Below are 26,512 nucleotides of genomic sequence, written 5' to 3'. Positions count from 1 at the left end.
GCATTTGTATGTATTTGTTTTGTAGTAGACTGTACAATTATAATGTATTGATAATTGCAAGGAGTGTCTAATCTTTAATAAAAAATCTAACGCTCATAGAATCTACACAAAGTATACAAGCTCATTCACTACACCTGGATTTTAAGCAAAACAGTTCCTTTTAAAGAAATATTAATAGCACTATTTATTTCTTCAAGCATTCAAGAATGAAAATGTCTGCTTATAAGGTGCTGGTGGGGCTTCTACTCCTAGGGGCAGTTCTTGCTGCCCCACCATGGAATGAGAAGAGAACAAAGTGGAAACAAATACAATTATTACCTGGCGATTATTCGGATCTGGACTTTATGAATCAGGAAGCCGATATCTTATATGACCATGAAGAAGAGGTAATGGTTTTAATATTTCCAGTGATGAGAAACAAGATATATTGAGCTTGAAAAGAACACTTTGAACCTTCTTTAACTCAAATTTATGTTAACGAGGTCCTTTTTTTCACTAAAATCTACGTCTTGTGCCTACTGCTGTCAACTACTGGTAATATTTTATAAATCACCGTGTTGATGTTATCTAAAATCTTGATTTGGTCGAGTAGTTATATATCAATTAAGGATGAGCTGGGCAGACTGGATGAGCCACTCAGTTTAAAGATCTAATTTTAACAGGATAAATTGTTTTTAAATGTATCTTGAAATTGTGCTTTACAAACTCAGTGCGACTTACAATTTTTTCCATTCACAACAAATATCTGTTTAAAGATGCAAAAAAGATGCCTGTTTACCAAATCCAATATCTAGTTCAACTGAAGAGGATTCAAAGAAACTTTGAAATAATGCAGAATTACTGTAAAGATGACCTTAGATCAGTTATAGCCTTTCTGTGAAACCTTTTGCAAGAAATTGACAACCCATTCAGTTACCCTTGTGTGAAGCCGTACACTTGCCTAAACTTAGATCCCCATCTCAGCAGTTTGGCTCCACATTGTAATATCACCAATCAAAATTAATGAGTGAAAGGTTGTAGGGTTCAAATCGCACCCTAAGTCCATACACTGCAAATAGCCAGCTCTCTGCTCCTCGTGATGTCACTTAATCCAGCTCAACCTGAATTCCAACTGCTTGAAACAATACTGTTCAGATTTAATAAGAAACTGTAGCAACTGAAAGGATAAAGCGTGAGATGTTTAATTAAAAATCTACAATTGTACTTTGCAAATTCCTGGTGAGATGGAACAGGCTGCCTGGGGCAATAAGTGTGACGACAAAGTGGAACTAAAACTTGGTTAAAAACAACAAGTACATGCAATAATGACTGAAACAATGATAAGCATTTTGATTTAATTTGTCATGCATCAATCTTGCATGACAATAATTTAAAAAATACAAGTTGGCAAAGAAAAATGTATGATGCTTAATGCATTTAAAGTAAATTGTAAAGCAAACTTTGATCATCAAATATCTCAACAATCCTGGTATACCAAGTCCATTACAATATATGGAAAAAAGCCATCTCGGAGGATCCTCAACAACTAAATAATTCAAAAATCCGAATAAATTTCAAGGGTAGCACGGTTAGCTGTTACTGCGCCAACTATCGAATCGGGGGTTCAAATCCCGCACTGTCTGTAAAGAGTTTTTAACATTCTTCCCATGACTGTGTGGGTTTTCCCCAGGGGCTCCTGTTTCCTCCCACCCCTCAAAAGCGTACCGGGTGTGTATGTCAATCAGGTGTATTGGGCAGCACGGGCTCGTGAGCCGAAAGGGCCTGTTACCGTGCTGTGAGTCTAAAAAAAATTTCTGGTAATCTGGTGAAACAATAAACCTCAAATAAAAAAAAGCATTATTTGTAAGAATAATGCAAATAACTCGGTTACTCAAATGGACATACTGTAACTACCTCTAAAAATAACCATTCTCTTCCTCTAGGTCTTTTATTGCCAAGAAAACTAATAGGCAGACAAAAATGTCCTCTAGATAGTAGGGTGAGGATCTATTTTTGGCTGTATTTGGAAGCATGCAAGTTAGCATTTCAGTTATAATTTGAAAAAATATTCCATGATTATCAGTCACAATGCATTAAGTTTCTTTGCAGATTATTGACACAGATAGCGAATACTGTAAATATAAACAGATCGAATCCTAAATCTTAAGCATGCCAATATTCCACTGATTAAAGTCAATACAAGCCCAGAAGTGATATCATATTTCCCCCAGAGAGGGGAGGTGAAGGTCTGATCAACCCCCTTATCGTAAAGATCTCACATCCAAAATTTTGGCACGCTCTCTGATGTGCGCTGAAATGTTTCCCAAGTTTCTGTACTGGGTCCTTGTACAGCCATAGGAATGAGTACTACCAGAGCCACAATTTTTTTCACCTGATAAAATGAATAAACATGTCTCAGGCTAGAATCCCCAAAGGTGCACCATCCTTCTTTCATCCACTAGCAGAGTACTCAAGGTCCAAAAACTACTAATCTAAGGTGTCTGGATCCCTTTCTCTGCGATTGTAACATGATGCCCCTACATTTATTTTTTTCTCTCTCTCCCTTAGCATTGTTAAAAAAGCCTCATTCAAATCGCACCAACAGCATTTCAATATTACATCATGGCTTTAAATGGTACAGATCAGTGTTGCAAAGAAGAAACAAAACCAGTTCAAATTTAATACAAAAACATCAAATTATTGTTTAATTTGGAAAAACAAAATAAATTTCAAAAGTAGAATAAAAATTGAAAATGTATGGTTCCTTACTTGATAACGAGTTTTCCGTGAATAAACATTAAAAATTCCTGCCACCCCCACCAAGCTACCACATGGACCCTGTGCTCAGCAACCTCACCTTTCAGAGTCCAGATTCAAACTGATGCCAAGAACAATGAGCAAATTGAATCACCCCAAGCTCATTAAACGTGTCACTCCACTCAGCCATGAAAAATGCTCCTCAACATTGATAGTAAATTAATACAAATTGAGTATTTAAAAAAAAACACCATCCAGATTCAGATTTCAGATTTATTGTCAGAGTACATGCATGACATCACATACAACCCTGAGATTCTTTTACCTGCAGTCCAGGCAGAATTTGCACTTATTGGTAACGCTAAAAGAAACTACATAATGTACACATGTAAACAAATAAAGAAATGTAAACTCAAACTCAATCAGGGACTCATTTAAGGATCTTACTTGGACTTTATCGATCCTTTTTTAATTCTCGTTGTTGGAAGGGTTTTGCCTGTGATGTCCTGGGCTGTGTTCACTATCTTTTGCAGGGCTGTACACTCAGGGGCATTGGTGTCCCCCATACCAGATTGTGATGCAGCCGGTCAGCACACTTTCCACCACACACCTGTAGAAATTTGCCAGGGTTTCTGATGTCATACCAAACCTCCACAAACTCCTGAGGAAGTAGAGGGGCTGACATGCCTTCTTCATGATGCCATTAGTGTGTTGGATCTGGGAAACTATTGATGCAGGAACCAATTATACAAATTATTAACAGACTGAATGCACTTCACAAAAAAAGAGGTTATTGTTGCTACCAATGTAAATAAGATGGTGCTGTAATGCTGGCTTGATTGACATAACATGGTATGATTTTCTTTAAAAACTACTGTATTTTCATGGTTATTTCAGTTAAAGTGATGTATACTGTCAGTTATAGTGATTCCATCCCTTGTTGTGAATCAAGGTTCTAAAATTAATTGCCTGCCACAATTTTGGACAGATGTTTAAATATTTAAGGAATTAATAGATATGCAGATAGTGGAGAGAAATTGTCCCTGCTAATATTGAATAGTGGAGCAGCACAGGGGCCCAGTGGTCCCCTCTTGATCCTCTATTCTTATATTCACCTTCTCATTTCTATATCAGGTCGTGAGCTCCACATTAGATATTTAAATGAAAATAAAATTGTTGAATACTTAAGGACAGTAATGCAAATGCATTTTGATTTGTGTTGAGATCCCAAGGAGAGGGACCCATGGCAATAATGAAGTTTCCTGAAATTAAAATAGATTAGCTGAGCATTAAAACACTAAGGTCTGCAGACTCCGAGGTTGAAACTCAGCAGGAAACTCTGCTGGAGAAACTCAGCAGGTCAAACAATGGATTTTTATATAGCAAAGAGGCTTGAGCCCTTCACCAAGGTATGGAAAAATGTCGGCAGGTGTCCGAACAAAAGAGTGGGTGGGGGGGGGGGAGATGTGATCACAAAGGCAGGAGATAATAGGTGGAGAAGGGAGGGAGGGGACAGCAGTGATCAAGGGGAGGAGGGATGGCTGGGGGAATAGAGGGGGAAGGGAGGGAGGAGAACTGGAAAGGGGAAGGGAATGGGGGGCAGGAGAAGAGGAGAGCAGGTTAGCAGAAACTGAAAAAGTTGATGTTAATGCCATCTGGCTGAAGAGTGTCCAGACGGAAAATCAGGGGTTGTTCCTCCAATTTGCAAGTGTTTGGTGGGATAGTACATAAGGCCACGGACAGACAAATGAGTATGGGAGTGTGAAACAAAACTGAAATGGTTGGCCACTGGGAGGTCTCTGTCTCTGGTGCGGACGGAGCAAAGGTGCTCAGTGAAGCCATCTTCCAATCTGTGCCCAGTGTCTCTGAAGTAGAGAAGGCCACAAAGGCCTTCATCAAAATGCTGTTCAAATACACAGCCCATTTTCATTGTAAAAGAATACAACATTGTCAATATTATAGGACTATTGAGTTTAAGAAACGCACAGTAGATTCTTATTCTGATACTTAGTTGGATTTTGTTTCTCTGAACAAAAAATTAGTTGCTTGCGGATCTCAGCTGGTCAGGTAATGTGTGCAGGGAAATGGAGAGTTGTTGTTTTGGGTTGACACCAAGTTGCTTCCAGTCATTAGTCTCCATTACAGTCTAGTCTTGTCCAAATATCCAATCCAGACCAAATATGATTTATTTCTTAAAGTTGTATGTATTTAGATTTCAGATTTATTGTCAGACTACCTTGACGAAGAGCTCAGGCCCTAAACGTTGGTTCTATATCTTTGCATCCAGTGGATGATGTGGGACCTGCTGAGTTTCTCCCAGCACTTTTGTGCATTAACTACAATCATAGCATCTGCAGACTTTCTTGTTTCACTATTTCTTTTTCATTATATTATGTCTGGGTGCAGAACTGAGCAGTTCCCATGAGATTGGGAATACGAATAGGCTATTTCATGCGTTCACATCCTTTACAGCCTTAGGATATCACAAAGAGCAAGACAACCAACACTGTACTTTGGAAATTAGTCACTGCCGTAATGTGAAGTACTATCATCTAAAGTTCTAAGTCAATTCTTACCCTGCAAATTTATATGCCCTCTGACCTGGCAAAATTCCCTGCTGGTGTCTCAGATTTGTAAAGCTACCTAATTTTCTAAGAAAATATGGCTTACTATCATTAAACTGTATTTAGGAACATAGGAAGTAGGAACAGGAGTAGGCCAAAAATGGCCCATCGAGCCTGCTCCGCCATTCAATACGATCAAATACAAGTGTATTTTCTTTGAAAGAAAACTGAAGTACAGTCATGCACCACATAACATCCGATTTGACAGCATCTGACTGCATATATGCCTGTGGTCCCATAAAGTTATAACAGAGTTTCGAAATCACGATTGGAGAACGGGACGTAGCGGCTTCCCGCACACAACATGTGTATTTCATGTCTCTTGTATACAAAGCGATTGCGCTGCCAGGCGTATAATGGTTCAGTACATATATAACCTATAATACATACGACTTCATGATCATAATAAACGTCTGTGTTCTATAATATGGTGTTCACGCAACATCTAAATTGTGTAACATCCTACTTCACAGAACTTATCGTGGACGTTAAGGAAAGCATGACTGTATTTGAAAGGCCTTTTTATTGTACTGATGGTAGAATTTTTAATATATCAGTTTAATTAACCTTAAATCTGACCAGGCAAGATTTTTCTGGCTACCGTTGGTAGACGTACCAACCTCCAGCTGTTTAAACTGTAGAAGTCTTGTATTTCTATGCATGTATTGTGAAGTGCAGATGCTTACTGTTTGATTTGGAAAGCCAAATCTATCAGTTTGCCCCGAAGCAATGCCTGTTTGCACTGAGTTTCACACACACACACACACACACACACACACACACACACACACACACACACACACACTAATAATCACATACAATAGATGCATAAGTATATAATTTAAAATAAATCTATATAAATATTTTGGGACATCATCAATCTCACTGCCTGCAGAAAGAAGCTATTTCCCAGCCTGACAGTCCTGATTTTGATGCACCTCTATCTCCTTTTTGATGGTAGTGGGTCAATGACATTTTGATAACTCATTGATTCTTTGAGCCCTATCTAAGCAATGCTCCCACTAAATGTCATCAGTAAAAAGGAAAGGGAAACCCCAGTGATCAAGACCATTTTGATGATTTCTGCATTGATTTCTGGTCCAATGCTTTGTAGTTACCGTCCAACTCAATGATGTAGCTCTGCATTACATTCCAGTAAAACGTTTGGTGTGGGAATGGAATAACCTATTCTGATTTACCTGTACAGCACCTTATTATTATCGGAGATATTTTTAGCATCATGTTGTTATTTCCAAATATACTGAGCAGTTTGATTACACTGGACAATGAAGATTTTACTTCCTGAACTCTTATGGGTGTATTTTATGGATTTTGATCATAAAGGTTGCCTTAAGATATTCCAATTGCTTACTGTTTTTTAGATATAACCTACTGTCATATTTTAAGTCTACTTGTACTGGGCACAGAGTCATGGGAAGTAAGGAATACAAACAGTGAGGTCATGGATTAAAGGGAAGGAGGTGCTTGCTGTCTTAAAGCAAATAAGGGTGGATAAATCCCCAAGACCTGACAAATTATTCCCTCAGACCTTGAGAGAAGGTTGTGTAGAAATTGCAGGGGCTCTGGCAGAAAATTTAAAATTTCCTTAGCTATGGGTGTGATGTTGGAAGATTGGAGAGTAGCTTACATTATTCTGTTTAAAAATTATAGGGCAGTGAGCTTGACATCAGTAGTAGGTAAATTATTGGAAAGTATTCTAAGAGATTAGATATACAATTATTTGGATAGCAAGTGACTGATTAGAGATAGTCACTATTGCTTTGTGTGTGGGTAGGTCATGTTTAACAAACCTTGAATTTTTCAAGGAGGTTACCAGGAAAGTTGATGAAGAAAAGGCTGTGAATGTTGTCTACATAGACTTTAGTAAGGCCTTTGACAAGGTCCTCTTGGTAGATTAGTCAGGAAGGTTTAGATGGTGAAGAAGTGAACTGGATTCGACAATGGCTGGACAAGAGAAGCCAGAGCGTAGTAGTGGATGATTGCTTCTCAGACTGAAGGCTTGTGATTAGTGGTGTGCTGGGACCATTGTTGTTTGTCACTTAAATCAATGATCTGGATGATAATATGTTAAATTAATTTTTGCAAGTTTGCAGATGACACTAAGATTGGAGGTGTTGTGGATAGCAAATTGGCTCTCTCTCTCGCTCTCTCCTCTCTCTCTCTCTCTCTCTCTCTCTCTCTCTCTCTCTCTCTCCTTTTCTCCAGCTCTGCATTCCACAGAGCCACCCTATCACCCAAACAATTCCCCCCTTTATTTTCTTGTCCTTCTATCCATGTCCATGTCCAATTATGGCTTTTTGGCCTGTGCTCTGCCCCCTGCACCTTCTTCCCTCCTATCCCAGCCTTTTTATTCAGGCGTCTGTCTGTTTTTTTGCTCACACCTTGGAGAAGGGTTCAGGCCTCAAGCATTGTTTATATATCTTTACCTCCCATGGGATTGTGGTGATACAGCCACAACACTGGTCGCACTGGCTACTGCAGGGGGAAACCACGGTACCTGTAGGTAGGCAACTTGGGAGGCTGGCCCCACCTGACTAGCTGTCAATCACCGGCCAGTATATAGACTAGAGCTGACCCTTCCCGGGGTCAGTCGGACATGTGGAGCTAGCAAAGCTATTAAGACGGTTGTGTACAGAGTTTGAGCTGATTAAAGCCTGTAGGACAATCTTCTTGTGTTTTGGGTTTGCTTGCTGCACCATAGTGCATCACAGGGATGCTGTGCGACCGGCTGAGTTCCTCCAGCATTTCGTGCACTCCCAGCCTCTGCAGACTTTCTTGTTTCACTCCTTGAGAAGTGCATGTCTTATTTTGAATAAAAATTGCAACAATAATTGAAATGCCTCTTCTTAAATCTCCTATGTTGGGATGAACAAGATGCTGAGAATCTTATCCATTTTCTAATATCCTTTGAGTTCAGACACAGTGGTTTTCTTTATTTCCTGAAAAATGGAGATATAATAAGTGAATCAAGTTATTCAATGGCAGGAAATCAGATTTCACCAGCCAATGAATATTAATTTCATTATTATGGGCCCTAGAGCAACCATCTAAGCCAGGGGTGGTTAAACTTGCATGATGTAAGAGCCACATACAATAAACTTCAGATGCTGGAGAGCCGCAAGACATGAAAAATATTGCATGCACATTTTTAGTCTTACATGCATATTTTGTTACAACATTTTTATATAAATATTAAGAAATACATGTATGCATTCATGCATGTACATTTAAAACTGCTACTTAATATTTGTTTCAATAATCAAAGTGTACACATACTGTATATACATGTTAATAGTTGAATTTTGTGGACTAATTTTTATGGTAAAATTTAGGGGGTCAGTGATAAAACACATACTACTTTTGACTGCGGTAAGTACCTATGGTGATCGAGGCATCAGGAGCTCCAATGCGCGGGCGGCCAGGGACTAGGCAACAAATGGCAGTCGAGGCATCAGGACCTGATATGGGCAAGTGGCTGGGGCTAAAAAATGGGGGAGTTGACCTTTGCATACCAAATACTTGCAATCACAAGCCATGCCCACTAAAACTATCATTTTTGTGACCATTTTTGTACGATTCTTGTCTCAGTCAAGATATTTTTGAGAGCTGCACTTTATATGTCAAAGAGTCGCATGGACTCAATGTTATCAAAACCAGGGAGATGATTGTGAACTTCAGGAGGAAGTCAGGAGAATATGAACCAGTCCTCATCGAGGGCTCAGTAGTGAAGAGGGTCAAGAACTTCAAATTCTGGGTGGTCAACATCTCTGAGAATCTGTCCTGGAGACTCCACGTCGATGCAATCACAAAGAAAACTTGCCAGCGGCTAGACTTTGTGAGATGTTTGAGGAGATTCGGCACGTCACCAAAGACTCTTGAAAACTTCAACAGATGTACCGTGGACAGTATCACTGCCTGGTATGGAGGTGCAAGGACAAGAAAAATCTCCAGAGGGTTGTTAACTCGGCCTTTGACATCACAGGCACCGGACTTCACTCCAGTGAAGACATCGACAAGAGGTGGTGTCTTAAAAAAGCAGCCACTATCCTCAAGGACCCTCACCACCCAGACCATGTCCTCTTCACTCAGCTACCACTGGGTAAAAGGTACAGGAGCCTGAAGGCGAGCATTCAGTGGCACAAGGACAGTCTCTTCCCCACTGCCATCAGATCCCCGAAAGATCAATGAACCAAAGACATTGCCTTACTTGGACTTTTTGTGCACTATTTTTGATTTATATTTTTGGTGATTCATGTGACTACTGAAAAACAATGTTTCATGACAATAAATTCTGATTCTAATGTGGTTCACGAGCCACAGTTTGGCCATCTCTGACCTCATCTGCATTAGCCTACAGAGGTTTATCCCTCTGCTACTGAATCCAGTTTTGTTCCCTCAGCACTGGTAACATTTCCCTGGTTTTCAAATTGTCAAGCATTTACTCATCTTTCTACCTCTACCTGGTTCTACCTTGGTACAGCTCATCACCCACAGCATTTAACTAAAAATGAAACAAATAAGAAATCTTGGGGAATGTTGTCTTTTGCAGCAGTTATTTAAAGGAAACAATAGAAAAAAAAGTCAAAAGCAGTTATCAGCAAAATATGAAGAAATAAATATGTAACATGCTTTCTAATAAAGAACATAGAACACTACAGCCACAGTACAGGCCCTCGATGTTGAGCTGACCCATATATCCAAAGTATTAAACCCACCCTATCTCATAACCCTCTATTTTTCCTTCATCCATGTGCCTGTCTAACTTCAGATAGACCCCGACTTACGATGTTCCAACTTACGATATTTCGAAGTTACAATGGTCAGAATCCGTACTTTCGATTTCGAGTTGCAATGTTTATCTACACTTGCGATGTGTGGCACGCTACTCTCGTATGATTTTGGGCGATGGTAACATCATGCGAGAGTAGCTTACAGCATGCTCTCTTGCGACATTGACTCAATCACCCTAGTCTCGCACTCCTCACCCTGGCCAGCTCCCGACCTCAGATCCTTGCACCAGGTGCCTGCGCATACTAACTCCTGACGCCACGGCCACCAGCGCTTCCAAACTCCCAACGCCCGAGCCACACGCACATCTGAACTCCTGATGACCCACCAGCTCACGCATACTAACTCCCGTCACCTCGGCTGTCTGTGCGTACCAACTCCAAACGAGGTAAGTGGATTTTTAATAAAGGTTTTCAACGTTTAAATAAAAAATATTTTTTTTTAAAAATGGCAGAGTGTGGTATAGTTTCATCTATGATAATTTCGATTTACAATGCGAGTCCCAGAACCAAACCCCATTGGAAAGTCAGGGTCTACTTGTAGTATCTTAAATGCCCCTAATGTTTCAACCTCCATCACCATCCCAAGTAAGGCATTCCAGGCACCCACAACTCTCTGTGTAAAATACATACCCCTGATGTCCCCTATAAATGAACCTTGTGGTGAACCAGGGTCATAATTCACTTTAATGTATCATGGCTTATTTGGGTATAGAATACTAAACCAAAAAAAATTTTAATTATTATGTGCATTACACATAAACTTTTCATTATTGGTCATATCTATCCCACAGATGGTGCAGTTGCCATTATGTCTCAAGGTTATTATCACCACTTGTACAAAATGTGCACTGAGAAACTTATAAGCAACTATCAGTCTACATCCAATCAAAATCAGAATCATATCTCAAAGAGATGATAGAGTCCGTCATATCTAAACTGTGTCTTCAAAAGAACGAGCCATTTGGTCCCATACTCCATTCATTTTCCAGAGCCCTTGAAAATATTTTCTTTACAAATATCTGTGTAATCCAACTTGTATGAAACACTGCTTCTTGCTGGTAGAATTCATAAAGTGTCACGTATTGTACATACAGAAAGGAAAGAAGAAAGAGATCAGGAATTGACAACTAAACTCACCACTTAAGTAGCTTATAAGATTCTACCTATGGCCATTACCATCCCAGTCAAATCTGCTCAGGGGCTAGTGTTTCACCTGGATCAGATATGTGCGATACTCAGGAAGATCTCAGCAAGCCTTCTGTTATTTATATACAGTCATGTGCAGGACTAAGGTAAGGACTTGACCAGAATATCACATCCATACATGATAGACATATTCTCCAAAATGAGATTTAGTGGGGGGCCCATAAAAGGTTATGGTTTCTCTTCATGAGAATCAGGAGAACCTCATAGTCTTATGGATGGTGCGTAACAGTCCAAATTAATCCTTTGGACTCCATGTCCCCATTTTCAGGGACTGGTTTTGTACCCAACCACCAGATGGATTGTACTAAAAACACAACGCTGGAGAAACTCTGCAGGTCAAACAGTGTAGTTTATGTAGCAAAGATAAAGATACAGAACCAACATTTCGGGCTTGAGGCCTTCATCAAGATATCATTTTTGTACCTTCATCAAACCTTGATAGCCGGTATCCAAAGGGTTAAATGATGGGAAATGAAAAGCCTCAGCTAAAGTCTGTTGTTAGACAAGATGTCCTGTCCCTTTCTGTTTATGGCTGGATCCATCAGAAAGCATGTAGCTGTACAGACAGCATGGAGGCAAATATTGAAAGTTCAAGCATCAAATTACATGCATTAATCTTCTTATCTGTTTGCATGACTTTATTGTCATGTAATACTACACAAAATTGCTTGCCGTAAAGACACACAAAGAGGCTCCACCGACACAGCTGAGCATCCCCAAAAATAAGAGAAAGAGAAGCAAAAGAGAGTCCCCTTAGATACATGGTGTCTGTACATTCACCTCCTGCGCTCCTGCAACTTCTGCAGCTGTACAGCCCCCTGGTGAACGTGAGCGTCATGGTGAACCCATGCTTCCATAGTACCCTCACAAATTCTGGCCTTGATACCTGGTTCCCACGAGCGAGTCTCCAGCAGGTTGAAGCCTATGTGGGTCCTTCAGTCACTGAGCCCCTGTTTTGGTCTAATCCCCTATGGGGGTCATCTTCCAGGCTTCTCCTTCTGAGCATGGGGTGTTCTCCCTCTTTTGATGCCCTGTGCCTGTCTGCTGATCATCTGGTGCCTACATTTTCTGCTGCAAAGCATGGATGCTGCCATCTTGGTCCTCAGTGACTTCAAATATGTTAAAGAAAACACCATCGTCCACTTTAAACAGAATATTTAAAGCATCCCAATTGAGCAGTAGGACCCTGTGGAGGAGAGCTATGTCTCTGCTCACTGCTCTCCCACGTCCACACCAGATGCAGTGCTGTCATTCCAGCAGCAGCAGTACCGCATTGGCCGGTATCTGCAACCACTTCTTGGCTTTGGGGATCCAGAATGAATCATAGCAAAAGCAAGGCCATATTTTCTTGGTACCAGTCCTTTATTTCCTACGTCATTGTCTGATGGTCTCAAGGTGCTGGCAATATGACTTACAGCAGTGGGACTGGCTGGAGTAAGTCGTCAAAGTGAAGCAGAACCAGAGATTGTGGGATCAGTGCATCCTCTTGATTGTAGGCATGAGGCACTCTTGGTTTTGTTGCACACCATTCCCGTAGTGCTGCAGTCCAATGCCATCAGGAGATCAAAGATTGTGTTTTTAGAGATCAAATGTACAATCCACCAGAGGAAGTTAAAAAAAACCCCAATATGAACCATATTTTAATTGCTATCTTTGTTTGAGGGCATATCAAGTGGTACATAGACCACAAATGATGAAAACACCAAAGCTTCTGGTTGGCCTAAAGAACAGGCCTGGCCATGATACTGTGGAACATTTCATTCAACTGGGTAGGTACATTATTGTGACTGTGCAGAAGAATATCTTTGACTACAAGAAGTCAATCAGGCAGTGGGTTGCATGGAATACCCACAAGGCCATGTGGGAAAATATAAGGGTTAGTGTTGTGGGCGGTACAGTTAGCATTGCGGTTAGTCCAATGCTATTACAGAGCCATTGACCAAGGTTCGAATCTGGAGCTACCTATAAGGAGTTTGTACATTCTCCCATGTTTGCATAGGTTTCCTCCCACCTTCAAAAACATACCAGGGTCGTGGGTTTATTGGGGTATTTGGGTGGCACAGGCTCAGAACCCGAAGAGCCTGTTACCATGTGCATGTCTAAATTAAAAATAAATAAAGGATTCCGATGAACTGTACATATTTGGTCAAATGTCTCATCACGGTAACTTTCAAGCAAGCATCAGGGCCTTGGATGGTTGGCGGTGACAATGATCTTAACAGATTCTTCATGGATAGCCAGAATCTCAAAGCGCTGCCTTTAAAGTGGCAATGAGAACACCATCCTGCCCTGAAGATGGTTGAGAAAGGCATCTAGTATTTTTGTCAAGGATTATCTCAAATGGTTGTATGGCACAGGATTCTGTGATATAGGCTGTTCCCAGGGATGGACACTGATACAAATGTCAACTGATGCTGGAAAATGATCTACTCATTGAAAAGTGTTCCTAGGTTTTCCCAGAACTTGCTGGTCTTCCAGTGCATGAAGCTGTCAACCCCTAATGATTCACATTCTAATGCCTAGAGCTATTTGTTGAGGGACATGCTGGATCCCTGCAAAGGGTCTAGGGGGAAATGATCATGGTTTACAGCTTTTTCACCATTGAACAGCAAGGGGTTGAAACTTGTGCAAATCCTCTTGGATGTATCACTCAGGGAATACATGGGAAAGAAAAATTGGAGTCATGCCAATATAGTAATTGTAACTCTTACATTGTGAGTGGCATCAAAAAAATGTTCCCAATTATAAACTTGCTACGAATTTAAAAAAAAAGCTAAATCTGATACAAAATCAAAGACTCAAGAACTAGAAGTGACCCATTGAACCACAATGACGAAAGACAAAAGTCACTGCATTTTAATTACAGATGGATTTTATGAGATATGAATCAAATTGTTAACATTAAAACAGAATTGAATTGGCAAGTTTGCAGTTTTACAATATACTTTCAAGATCTTTTGAGAGTTTCAGACTCCAGTGCCCTCATGTGGTAGCATGCGGTAGAGAGATTGAAATGGGGTTGCGTTGAATCCCACTGTATAAATATGAAGCTATGATTTTCTTCTTACATTCTAATCAAAGGTCTTCAGTGGCATACTGGAACCTTATGAGAACAGTGTGCTTGACACCTATGACAGTGACCTTGAGGAGGAATCTTTGGACCCTGATGCTCCTAGCGTGCCTGGCCTTTTTGGCCCCGAAGCGAAAGAAGGTATGTGATGACAACAGAGGGAGGCTCTGTTTAGAATCTGGGCCTATTTGAACTTTGTGGAATTTTGGATGATTGCCCCAATTTACATTCTCAATATTCTCTTTTACAAAGCTGTAAATGTAGAACTAATTTGAATAAAGAACTCGCACTGCTTATACTCGACTTATAACTATATCAGGATTTCTGAATGATTGTCAATTTTCACTGTGTTTATTAGAAGTGATAAAAGCTCCCTTTGAAATCCTCTCATTGTAATTTTGGCTTCAGAAAGGAACATTTTCCCTGAATCCTCCACCACAGTGTGTGTCTTTCCAGTGTCTGTAACCAGAGCAGACAAAAACTACCCATAAAACTTAAAATTACATCAACAGTTCCAGACTCTGGATACACACATGGCATACCTATCGGACAGAATCCAAACCCAACATTCCACGCTGCAGGAAAAGATTAATATTTCGAGTTTCACAATTCATGAATGAATAATATTCCCTGGTTAAAAATGGGGTTAAGTGAAAACAGACCCATATATAAAATAGAGAAATATGTTCAATAAAATTCTCCATCATTTCCTATGTAAATGTTAATTATGTAATGTGTGTTCTTTCTGTTTTGTCACTTCTGGGTGCTTATAACTATTCTACAATAAAACATCTGGTACTTTAAAAAAAAATCTGAAAGATATACAGTGACCTGCACAGTTCCAACTATATAAATGTAACATTAGAAATATATTTGAAGATAAATGAGGCGATGCCGTTGAAAATTGAGTTCACCAGGAGTATAGCAATTCTGCACATATTTATCAGTGCCTTAATATTTCTGCAGTTTATCTCTTCTCAAATAAAACTCACACAAAAAGTACAAACTGCAAAGTTCATCTGCAGTGATAAATCTCACTGGTTTGAAAATTGTTCATTCTTATTTACTCACAACACAGTCAGCTTTTATAAATTGTACTGATTCATATGACTCTCTGGGCATAAATGAATGTCTAGGCACATAACATTTGTAGATTTTTAATTAATCGTGATGCTATCTTTCTGCCTTCAGTATTCTTTTTAAAGACAAAATGTTGAAATAGCATGGGATAAAACTAAAATTCATTCTGAGTGCTTTGGTGTATAATTGTGTTGAAGAATAATGCTGTGTAGATGTCTAATACTTTCTTTAATTCAATTCTTCTGAGTGAGCATTCTTCAGAATCTGCATTCTTAATCTTCACTGAGATCTGTGACCCTCTACGTTGTCAGATCCTTTGATGTTTTGTCCATGTTGTAGATCAAAGTCATACTGATTTTCAGATTTCCAGCATCAGGGTCATTTCTGGATGCGAATGCTGATTGCTGCTACATTCCACAGTTTGCTGCCGAACGTTCCATTAGTAAAGTCATCAGAACTCTTCATCCAAGAAGCTGAGGTGTCATCCAATTTTCCTTCAACCCGTGGGAACACGCAGAATAGGACAGGCACCTGCCTGCATTGAAGGCTTCCCCAAATTACAGACACTCGTATCCTTACAGTGACACCACTGGTAACTTCCTCCTGTAGTTCTGGGGGTTCTCCATAACATTCTTGATCAAAAGATGTCCCCAGTGAGCAGCCTAAGTCTCTCTTTCGTCCTGGGAGAATTCTTTCACCCGCACTATGCTTTCTCCCATTCTCTCCTCCTCGACACATTTGAATGCAATAACTATTCATTGAGCAGCAACATTCTCCAATGGCTGGATTGTGGTTTCCATTTTAATGTGAGGTCCACTTTCAGAGTTGACTGCTATGCTACCTGCTGAGAGCTGCAATAATTTACAACATATCAGTAGCCAATGTGACAACAAAGCAAGCAATGTTGATGTTATTTGACCCAGGGAATCCTGACAACACTTTTTCTTGACTTCTCAAATAAAACTATACATGTGTCTTTCACAGGCAGAATAAGACCGTATAATGGCTGTTTTAAGGCCATTAAAAAACAGACAATGAACAATTTCTAACCTGGTGAAATTCGCTTAAATCTTATGGTTGAATCAACAGAGTATAGCTTAAAAATATATATTAAATATTTTTTAATGTATTTCATAGGTCTTCCAACATGCCTCTTGTGTACCTGTTTGAGTGGGTCTGTCTATTGCGATGATACAGACATCAAAAGCATACCTCCTCTCCCTAAGGATACCACGCATTTCTACGCCCGTTTCAACAAGCTCACCAGCCTAAAGAACGGAGATTTTGCTGGGCTAAGTATGACTCTGCGGACTTTCAAACTCCTTATTATGGATGACAAGCCCGCATAATTTGTTACAGGTGTAAATGTTAATTATGTAATGTGTGTTCTTTTTCTCTCTCTTTTATTGCTTCTGATTGCTGTGCGGGTTACAAGATGGGAGAAATGCTTGAAAGCAGCTTCTGGCTGTGACTGGAATTGGAATTAGGATACAGATCAACTGTAAATTGATCAATGGGTGAAACAGACATAAAAAGTGAAAAGCCTACTCCTCGTCCAATGATCACATGAGACATTTGTAGAACTGCTGGTCCAGAACTACCTTTCCTTTGTTATATGGTTACTTATATAAAAACATATAAAATTGGAGTAAAAATACAGTGCTAGAGAAACTCAGCTGGTGGAGTTTGTGTTACAAAGATAAAAATACATATCTAATGTTTTGGGCTTGAGACTTTTATCAAGGGCTCAATTCATGCCTTGACAAAGAGCTGAAGCCCAAAAAGTTGGTTCTGGATCTTTCTCTTTGTTGTATAAAGTTCACTGTTTGACCTGCTGAGTTTCTCCAGCACTGTAGTTTTACTTCAACCATGGTGTCTGCAGACTTTCATCCTTTACTTCAAATTGTAGTAGGCCATTCTGCCTGACCACTGCCCTGCAATTCATGAAAGATTTTGCCTGATCCTTCACTTTAAGTTTATATTCCCGCAATAATCCCCATACCCCTTAATCTCCTTAAGTTTCTACCTTGAAAAATAACATTCATTAGCCAATTCATCAATAGGGATTTGAGAGAATAGATAGCCAAAGTGCTTCCAAAGTAAAATTCAGCTATTCATCTGTGATGTCAGGCAGTATTGGTGCACACCAAGGGTACTGGTAATCCAAGACACTTTCCTGATTGAAAATAATAAAACTAAGGTGGATAGGCGTGTGCAAAACAAGGGTATGGACTGAAGTGGATCAACAGAGTTAATGGACAGTTTTGCCACAACATAATTTGAATGGAAAATGACTGCTGGGATCTCTATCTAGTATCATCACAGAAATATTTCAGTGAGATAAACTCACATTACCATACAAAGTCAATTCATTTTGCACTGGAGATTGCAGTATTTTTGAAGCTGTTGGAATATTTATGAGCTGAGACTTTTTTATTCTTTTGAGAGAATACAGGAGTGCAGGCATCTTCAACTTTTAAGATTTTGTTAACAAAAGGGAAAGGAAAGTCCAGCCAAAATGCATTTTGCTCAAACTTCTTCTCCATTTTAATAAATTTTAAAAATGGTGTTATTGCCGGGATATTCAATCATTGATTTTCTATCTATTGTATCATGTTGGAAAATTGATTTTTGGTTAGGTGATAATGAAACATAATTACGATGATGATCTCAAATCAGAAATTGCTGCGATTTCTCATGCGTTTTCCGTGTCAGAAAGACTTGGTGATGTCATTTCCCATACAATATTTGTTTCAGGTGATCCACATGATTCTAAAGTTTGCCTGTCATTGGGGATGCTCAGCTCATCCAGTTTTTGTGGCCTTGCTTGTTTTGCTGCAAAACACCAGCTTCCATCAGCAACTGAAAACTGTCTGCAACCACTGATCAGTCCCCAATACAGTGAACTCCAGTGAATACCAACCGCCTCATTCTGACTCACTGCCCAACCAGAAACAACTTTGTGGCACTATCTATGGCTCCATCCAGCTCAGCAATATTCCCCTTCCACTTCCTCTAGCAATCATCAGTCCACCCCTTTCCCCTCATCATTCACCATTTAGCCCCCAAACAAATGTCTCAACCACAATGCTATTCCCCAACCACCCAACAGCCCCTGCCCTTCCATCACAGGCCCCCCCCCCTCCCAAACAGCTTTCCCTTCAGCAGTAATTAAACTTTATGATAAAAGTAAAAACACAATGCTGGAGAAACTCAGCAGGTCAAACAGTGGACTTTATCAGGGTATGATCCCTTTATGAAGGGCTCAAGCCCAAAACGTTGGTTATGTATCTTTGCTGTATAAAGGATGCTGTTCGACCTGCTGAGTATCTCCAGGATTGTGTTTTTACTTCAACCATGGCAGACTTCCATGTTTTACTACTATGCTTTGCAATTCAGATGTACACCAATTAGTAGTCTGACTACTGAACTGACTCTCTGGGCACAAATGAATTTCTAGGCATATAATATGTAGCTTCTTTTAATTAAACATTTTGTTATCTTTCTATTTGTCTTCAGTGATTTCTTTTAAAATTGGCCACAGAATGGCACAGTCTAAAATTCAGACTGAGGGCTTAGGTGTATAATTGTGTTGAAGAATAATGCAGTGTTGATCTACAATACTTTATTTGTTTAGTTTATTTTATTTTATTTCCAGCACGAATGAAGCCAATTCCGGCCATTTACACCCATGCCACCCAATTACACCCAAATTAACCTATATCCCCGCATGTCTTGGAGAGTGGGAGGAAACTGGAGCACCTAGGAGAAAACCCACACAGTCATAAGGAGAACGAATAAACTCCTTACGGACAGCGACAGATTCGAACCCGGGTCACTGGTGCTGTGATAGTGTCGCACTAACCGCTACATTTATATTTGCTTAGCTGACCCTCATGTTCAAATCTCTCAATGGTTTCTTTCCTTGTTTCCTCTTTCCCACAGGGTTTGGATGCTCTGGCCTAAACTCTGGGATGTCCTTCCTTCAATGCTCTATGATTCAATCCTTCCTTCTTCCTTAAAGAAGGGCCTTTAAAATAACATGGTCTACTTTAATTCAGTGTGCATTTTAAGTTGATTCTACTCCTTTGAAGGATCTGGAGATGCTCTATTACTTTAAATTTGCCATATGAAGGCAAAATACTGCTGGTATGGTGCTTCTTAAATGTAATCAGCAGGTAAACAATGTAGGAGAACGAGGAATGCAAGCTGGAAAACTGCAGGCAATGTGGGATACTAGTGGACATGACAGAAAAGAGGAACAACTTGAAAGCAAAAGCATTTCATTATGGGGAGGAACCCAAGATTATCCCCTTCATGTGTGATAACTTCACCTGTATGTAATATTGTAAAAGGGCAAAGTCATATCAGTATTACATTTTAAATTTATCATTTGGGCTAAAACTAATATAGAGGACCATTGGCATAAGACCATAAGGTAAAGGAGAAGAAGTAGGCTGTTCAACCCATTGAGCGCACTCTGCCATTCCATCATGAGCTGATCCATTCTTTCACTCAGCCCCACTCCCCTGCCTTCTCCCTGTAACCTTTGATGTCTAGACTATTCAGATACCTATCAATCTCTGCCTTAAATCCACCCAATGCCCTGGCCTCCACAGCTACCCATGGTAGCAAATTCCAGAGGTTCGCCACTCTCCAGGTAAAGAAATTCCTTTGCATCTCTGTTTTAAATGGGCGCTCTTCAATGCTGAAGTTGTACCCTCCTGTCCTTGATTCCCCTTCCATGGGATACATATTGTTCCATGAATAAATTATTAGTGTTTAATTTCCAAAGTATCCTAACTGTGTTATGCATTGTCATTTTAGATCATTTAAAGAGGATTGACGTAACAGGTAATAGGATCACCTCAATTGACGAAAATGCTTTAAGGCAGCTGCCTGAATTGGTGGATCTGATGATCGCTTCAAATGAACTTGTCCAGCTTCCTGAGCTACCCAAATCTATTGTCAATATTGACGCAAGCTACAATAAACTACACAGCAATGGGATAAAAAAAGAAGCATTCAAAGTAAGTATCATTATTCTACATGTAAGTACATCTTTATTTGAAAAAATTTACTTGGTCAATGTTCTAATATTAATGCAAGTTTCAAATGTGCACCTTGAACGGTGCATCATACATTTGCTCATTCAATGCCATCCCTGCACTTATCCTGGTAAAAACTTCTTTTGTCTAACACACACTTCTTAACCACACCACAATTTTTTTTTAGTATTATTTTATCCATCAGGTTTTTCCCATATATAATCCACACATAATGTAATTGGCCTGTATTATAGTTACGGTTTAATCACAGCTTCCTCTGGAGTTCCTTTCAAAGCATTCTTTGGCAATGCAGCTGCCACCCTGAGTTTTCCTGACTGAGGAACTGACAAATATTCTGGCCTTTCTTAAACCATTTCACTGAGACTTTGAACTGCAGCCCCATTGGCTCTCTCAGCTGGACAGAAAAGATCCCACAGCACAATTTCACTGAGCAATTGTTCCCTTTCTCCTGATCATTATTTATTTCTCAACCAGCATCATTAAGAAAAACAGATTATCTGGTAATAATCAGATTGGCAATTGTAGGGACTTGGTGAATGCAAATTAACTATTGTGTTTCCTCCATTACAATAATGACTACACATTAAAAATGCCGTTAAGTACTCCAGGCTGTACAGAAAGAGACGTTAAAAGTGTGATATGAATACAAATCATCCTTTTTATAAAAATATTTACCCCCAAGAATCTATTCTTAAGAATATTATTTAGAAACTGCAATTAAGGCCTACAATTGAATTGGAATTATTGATTCAAATGCTCATGACATATACTCCCAATGGGTGTCGCCAAGAATGAAAGTTGTGGCAGATATATTAAGGGGGCCTGAAAGTGGTCTATTTCCTAAAAACACCAAAATCAAAGTTACCCATACACCATAAACAAATTGCAAGTTGCTCTTAGGTCAAGAGACTAACAATTCAGCATAAGTGGAGATGGAAATAATCCTGAACAAGAAATGGTTTCAAGACAGTTTGATTTTCGTTCTCCAATCTATATTTCAGTTTTATCAATCCTTGCAGTTCAAAATGCTCCACCTGATTGCTATTTAACTGATCACCATGAACTTTATTTAAATAAAAATAAACTGGAAAATACAACTTTTGATATATATTGTTATGAATTAAATTGTTGCAAAAGCTTTACTAACAGGACTAGAAAGACTAGAAAGGCTAAAGAAATAAGTAATTTCCATATAAAACTCGCAATGTTCCGGTCAAGGAGGAGCTATTTCTGTTACCTCAAAGAATTCGGCATCCATATTACACACATGAATGCTCCACAATGAGATAAATGAGGGTCAACCTTGTTTGATTTTCTTGTTCTTGGAAATGTAGTTGTCACTGGGAAGACAAGCATTTATTATCTTTCCCTAATGCATCCAAACCAAGGGGGCAGTTAAAACTCAACTACCTGGTTGGTCCAGAGCCACAAATGAGTCAGACGGAGAAAGAATAGTCTACATCAGCCATTCTCAATGGGACCCTTCAGTCCCCCTGGGGGCCACAGTTCATTTAAGTTAAAGCCTTGTTTTTTTTTTCACCCTACATAACAAATATTTTTGATTTTTTTTTAATGTAGTTGGTAGGACAGAGTATGGAAGAAACCAAACATTGACAGCTTCACAGGGAAGGGAACCCATAAACCGAGCATAGTCGAAGACAGGGCCATAGCTGAGAAAAGGTTGAGAATGGCTGGTCCACATTACTGATTTTATGACAGATATATTTCATTACCTAACTAGTTCATTGCTATTTCATCACCAGTAACCTGGATTTGAATATAATGCTGTCTGTAAGGAATCTGTACGTTCTCCCCGAGTCTGTGTGGGTCCCCTCCGGGTGCTCAGGTTTCGTCCCACCCTTCAAAATGTATGGAAGTTGTAGGTTAATTGGGCTCATGGGCTGGAAGGGCCTGTTATTGCACTGTATATTTAAATTTAAATTTAAAATTTGACATAATGGAATTTGAACTCAAGTACTTGATCAATGGACCAGGTTTTTGGTAGCTGAAGATTTGTTTTTATATTTTTCATTCTTTTCAACAAAAACTCCTTTACAAAAGTGTACAATTTAAAGACTGCATTGTGTTGATGAAAGCTCTATATGAATAGGCCATGGATTTCTTCTGGATTTATTGAACTTGGTTAGTCCCTTTGAATGTCAAAACTGACAAGTTCTGAGACTGAAAATCTTGAATTCAGTTGCATTGCTCATTGTCACATTGTACTGAAATACAACGGAAAGATCCATTTTGCATTCTATCCAGGCAGGTAAACTCATACAATCATATTAAAAAAATAAGATAACGGTGCAGGGACTAACGTTTCAATATGTGAAACAGTGAACAATGTAGAGAAAAATACTAAAACATTGTGGAAGATATAGAGAGAAGTACAGTTAAAAACAGTGCAAAGGCATCATGCTTTGGCAATGAAAGATCCATTTAAGAGTATGATAACAGCAGGAAAAAAAGCCTGTCCTTGAATCTGGATCTCCGTGTTTTCAAGCACATGTATCTCCTCCCCAACACAAGTGAAGGAGGAGTCTGACCAGCATGAGGTCGATCCTTTAATGTGTGCCAGCAACATCCCTGAGACAGATGGAGGTTTAAACAGAGTTGGTGGAAGGGAGGGCCATTTTCATGATGGTTTGTGCTGCATATACATTTCTGCACTTTCTTGCGATCTTGGCCAGAGCAGTTCCTATTGCATCATTTCTCTGGTGCATCTGTAAAAGTCGGTAGAAGTTCTCAGGAACATGCTGAATTTCCTCAGGATTCTGAGAAAGTAGACACTTTGGTGCACTTTCTTGGTTGTAACATTGACATGGACAGGTTGTTGGTGATATTTACAAACTTGAAGCTCCACTCCCCTTCACCCCCCCCCCAATCTCCACCTAAGCACTGTTTCGCTGATATTGAGGTAAAGATTATTATTCTAACTCCATGCCATCACATTCTAATTTCTTCCTATACTCCATGTCATCATTGCTTGACATCCAGCTTACAGTGGTGGTGCCATCTGTAAACTTGTAGATGGAGAGAGCAGTGTTTGGCCAAACACACAACCAAAACTGCATCAGGATTAGAATTCATAGTCATGAACGTGTCACAAAATTTGTTGTTTTGCAGCAGCGTCACAGTGGAAACATTTCTATAAACCACCTGACAACAAAGTATGGCAGTGTCTGTGCAAGGGAGTGAGTACAGAGACTTGCTGGACACTGGTATTCAGGATTATAATAGGGGGGTGTTGTCACCTATCTTCACTGTTTGTGGTCTATAGGTCAGGAAATTGAGAATCCAATTCAGAGGAGATGCTGACATCTACCTCTTGGAATTTGGGGATGAATATGTTTGGGTCTATGGTGTTGAAGGCAGAGCTGTAGTCAATAAATAGGAGTTGAATGCATAGGTGTTCCCGTTATCCAGATGTTCCAGGCTAGAGTGCAGGGCCAGGAAATTTTCAGCATCATTGGGAAAAAAAATCTCATGTGCAGCGAAAGAGGCCTGAGTTCCAATCTCCCTTCTTGTTTTCATAAGGTTTATTTGGGAAACTGTTTCTATTTGCTTCCTGTACCACAGAAGGTGAAGTCAAGGCTAATGTCATAGAAGTCTCTACACAGAAGCAAAGCCCACTGAGGGGTGTTCTGAAATAGTGATTTAGATTGGGTGACTTCCTCCTTTACCCCGATCTTCAAATGATGAGTTTGCTGGTAGAAATAATGGATCCCGTGAATTTTATACTCCAGCCCCTACTCTCCACAATATAACCCCAGGCACATTCCAATTCCAATCTTTGTATCAATTTTCATTCAAATTCAATTTCTCCTTGATGCAATTTTTGGCATAGATTGAAAATGGGTGAAAGCATATATGCAGAGCATTTTATCTCTCCCCTGATGCTAACATTTATTGAAACTAAGGGATTTTCTTCTTTTTGTCTATTCCCCTTTCCACTGGCAATTGTGAATGGTATTAATGATTGGTGGAATGTTAGTCAAGAAGACACACAAGGTTGCAATGACCTAAAAAAGGATATAAAAATAGGAATGTTTCAAAACTGATTGCTGCTTCATCTTATCTCAGGCAAAGTCAATCTTGCTAATATGATGACAGGCTTTAGATGCACCACTCGTGTTTCGTACCCATATTTCGCCAGGACTAGCAAAAAGACCAAAATAACACCTTCATAAATTTGTAAACAAAACTGCAGTTTGGAGAAAAATGAGTAAAAGGTTTTATTTAATGAGCACCCGTCGTCTATTCCCTTTACCAGTCATGACCTACCATTCTATTGTGGTATGATGTTAATTACTTGTGAAGGACAATACTTTCTCACAATTATTTTCTCTTCTTACTTCACAGGACATGAGTAACCTCGCATTTCTATATCTGGCTGGCAATGCATTGAATTATGTCCCAGTTCCTCTGCCTGAGAGTCTTCGTTCTATCAATCTACAGGTAAAAGATATTGTAGAACTATTGTGATCAACCTGATAAGCACCTCTTAAATTCATTTATAAGATACAGAGGTGGGGGATGGTGCCAAAATTGAAGACATAATTGGACACCTTTATAATTTTATTTTTCATCCAGTAAAATACAGATGTCAAGGTAAATGCAGGAAGAGAAAAAAATGCTTCTCTCATCCGACAATCATTTCTCACGTAATAATAATTATCTCACTTTTAAATCAAGCATATACTTCAATCAATGCATCTCCTGTTTGTTGAACAGTTTTGATATCTTAAATGTTCATTATGAGCAGCAGGCTATGCTCAGCCAGTGTAAATGCATGGTAAAGAGAATTTAAATCATCCCAATGCATTTTGCATTAACATCAATTTAGACCACCAACTGGTATTAAGAAAATCATAACATTAGCTAAAAATACGTTAGAAACCCCAGAATGGTGTTTTAAATCAGGCTTAATCAAAACTACAATCTGCTGTATAACTACGAGAGAGAGAAAAAAGAGAGAAGGTAAAGAAAGAAGGAGAGAGAGAGAGAGAGACAGAGAGAGAGAGAGACAGAGAGAGAGAGAGAGAGAGGGAGAGAAGGTAAAAGAAAGGGGTGAGAGAGACTAAATGAATGAAATTATATAAATAATGCAAGGGAGTGTTGGAGAGGATGTTGAGAGGAGGGGTGATAGTGGAGGGTCAGGAAACAATCCATTATGGCAATGGAACAACTGGCAGGAATTGACTCTTGCCGAATTGTTTGAGCTAACTATAGAAGTGGGTACATTCAAAAGACATTTGAAAAGAAATATGACTTGGATGGGCTTTGAAGGATCTGAACCTTTTGGAAAATGAGATTAGTGCAGAACACCAGTCTGGTCTGTACATTAATTATGAGCATCTCCGCACAATCAAAGAAAGCATGAATAATGTTCATTAACTCATAAGATCTGCCAGGGTGAGCTGGACACCATTGAAGACAATTGCTGTGACCTCTTCAGTAAATGGATCAGCAATTCGTTCAATCATGTATTAAGATCAGAGAAGGGGTTTCTGCAAAGACAGATGTGAGGGAATAATATGTTATCTGTTGTCTCTCAGCTAATTACTGGTAAACTATGTTGACACTAAGGTAGGACGTCATTTTACCTGGATTTGGGGCAATGATACAGGACAAATATTACGACCATCTAGAATATGGAGAGAGGTTGAGTAGACTGGGTCTTTATTCATTCGAGCGTAGAAGGTTGAGGGGGGATTTGATAAGGTATATAAAATTATGAGGGGGATAGATAGAGTAGATGTAAATAGGCTCTTCCCCTTGAGGTTGGAACGAGGGATCATAAGTTAAGGGTTAGGGGGAAAAACTTTAGAAGTAACATAAGAGGAAGCTTCTTCACTCAGAGAGTGGTAGCTGAGTGGAATGGCCTTCTGGAAGAGGTGTTTGCAGCAGGGT

General features: G+C 39.5%; 1 protein-coding gene across 1 annotated transcript in view; it reads left to right on the top strand.

Moving 5' to 3' along the window:
• The first annotated feature begins 204 nt into the window (after nt 1-204).
• LOC138745668 (epiphycan-like) overlaps nt 205-26,512 on the top strand; it is a 30,807-nt gene continuing 4,499 nt past the window's right edge. The window contains exons 1-5 of the mRNA XM_069902922.1: nt 205-386; nt 14,459-14,588; nt 16,665-16,823; nt 20,355-20,557; nt 24,962-25,057. Coding sequence (XP_069759023.1) covers nt 207-386; nt 14,459-14,588; nt 16,665-16,823; nt 20,355-20,557; nt 24,962-25,057 — 768 coding nt within the window. The 5' untranslated portion in view covers nt 205-206. The remainder of the gene's footprint in view (nt 387-14,458; nt 14,589-16,664; nt 16,824-20,354; nt 20,558-24,961; nt 25,058-26,512) is intronic.

Source organism: Narcine bancroftii, chromosome 11, assembly GCF_036971445.1.
Source record: "Narcine bancroftii isolate sNarBan1 chromosome 11, sNarBan1.hap1, whole genome shotgun sequence".
NCBI lineage: Eukaryota > Metazoa > Chordata > Chondrichthyes > Torpediniformes > Narcinidae > Narcine > Narcine bancroftii.
The sequence above is the reverse complement of the archived record's forward strand: the minus strand, read 5'-3'. Positions and strand labels throughout refer to the sequence as shown.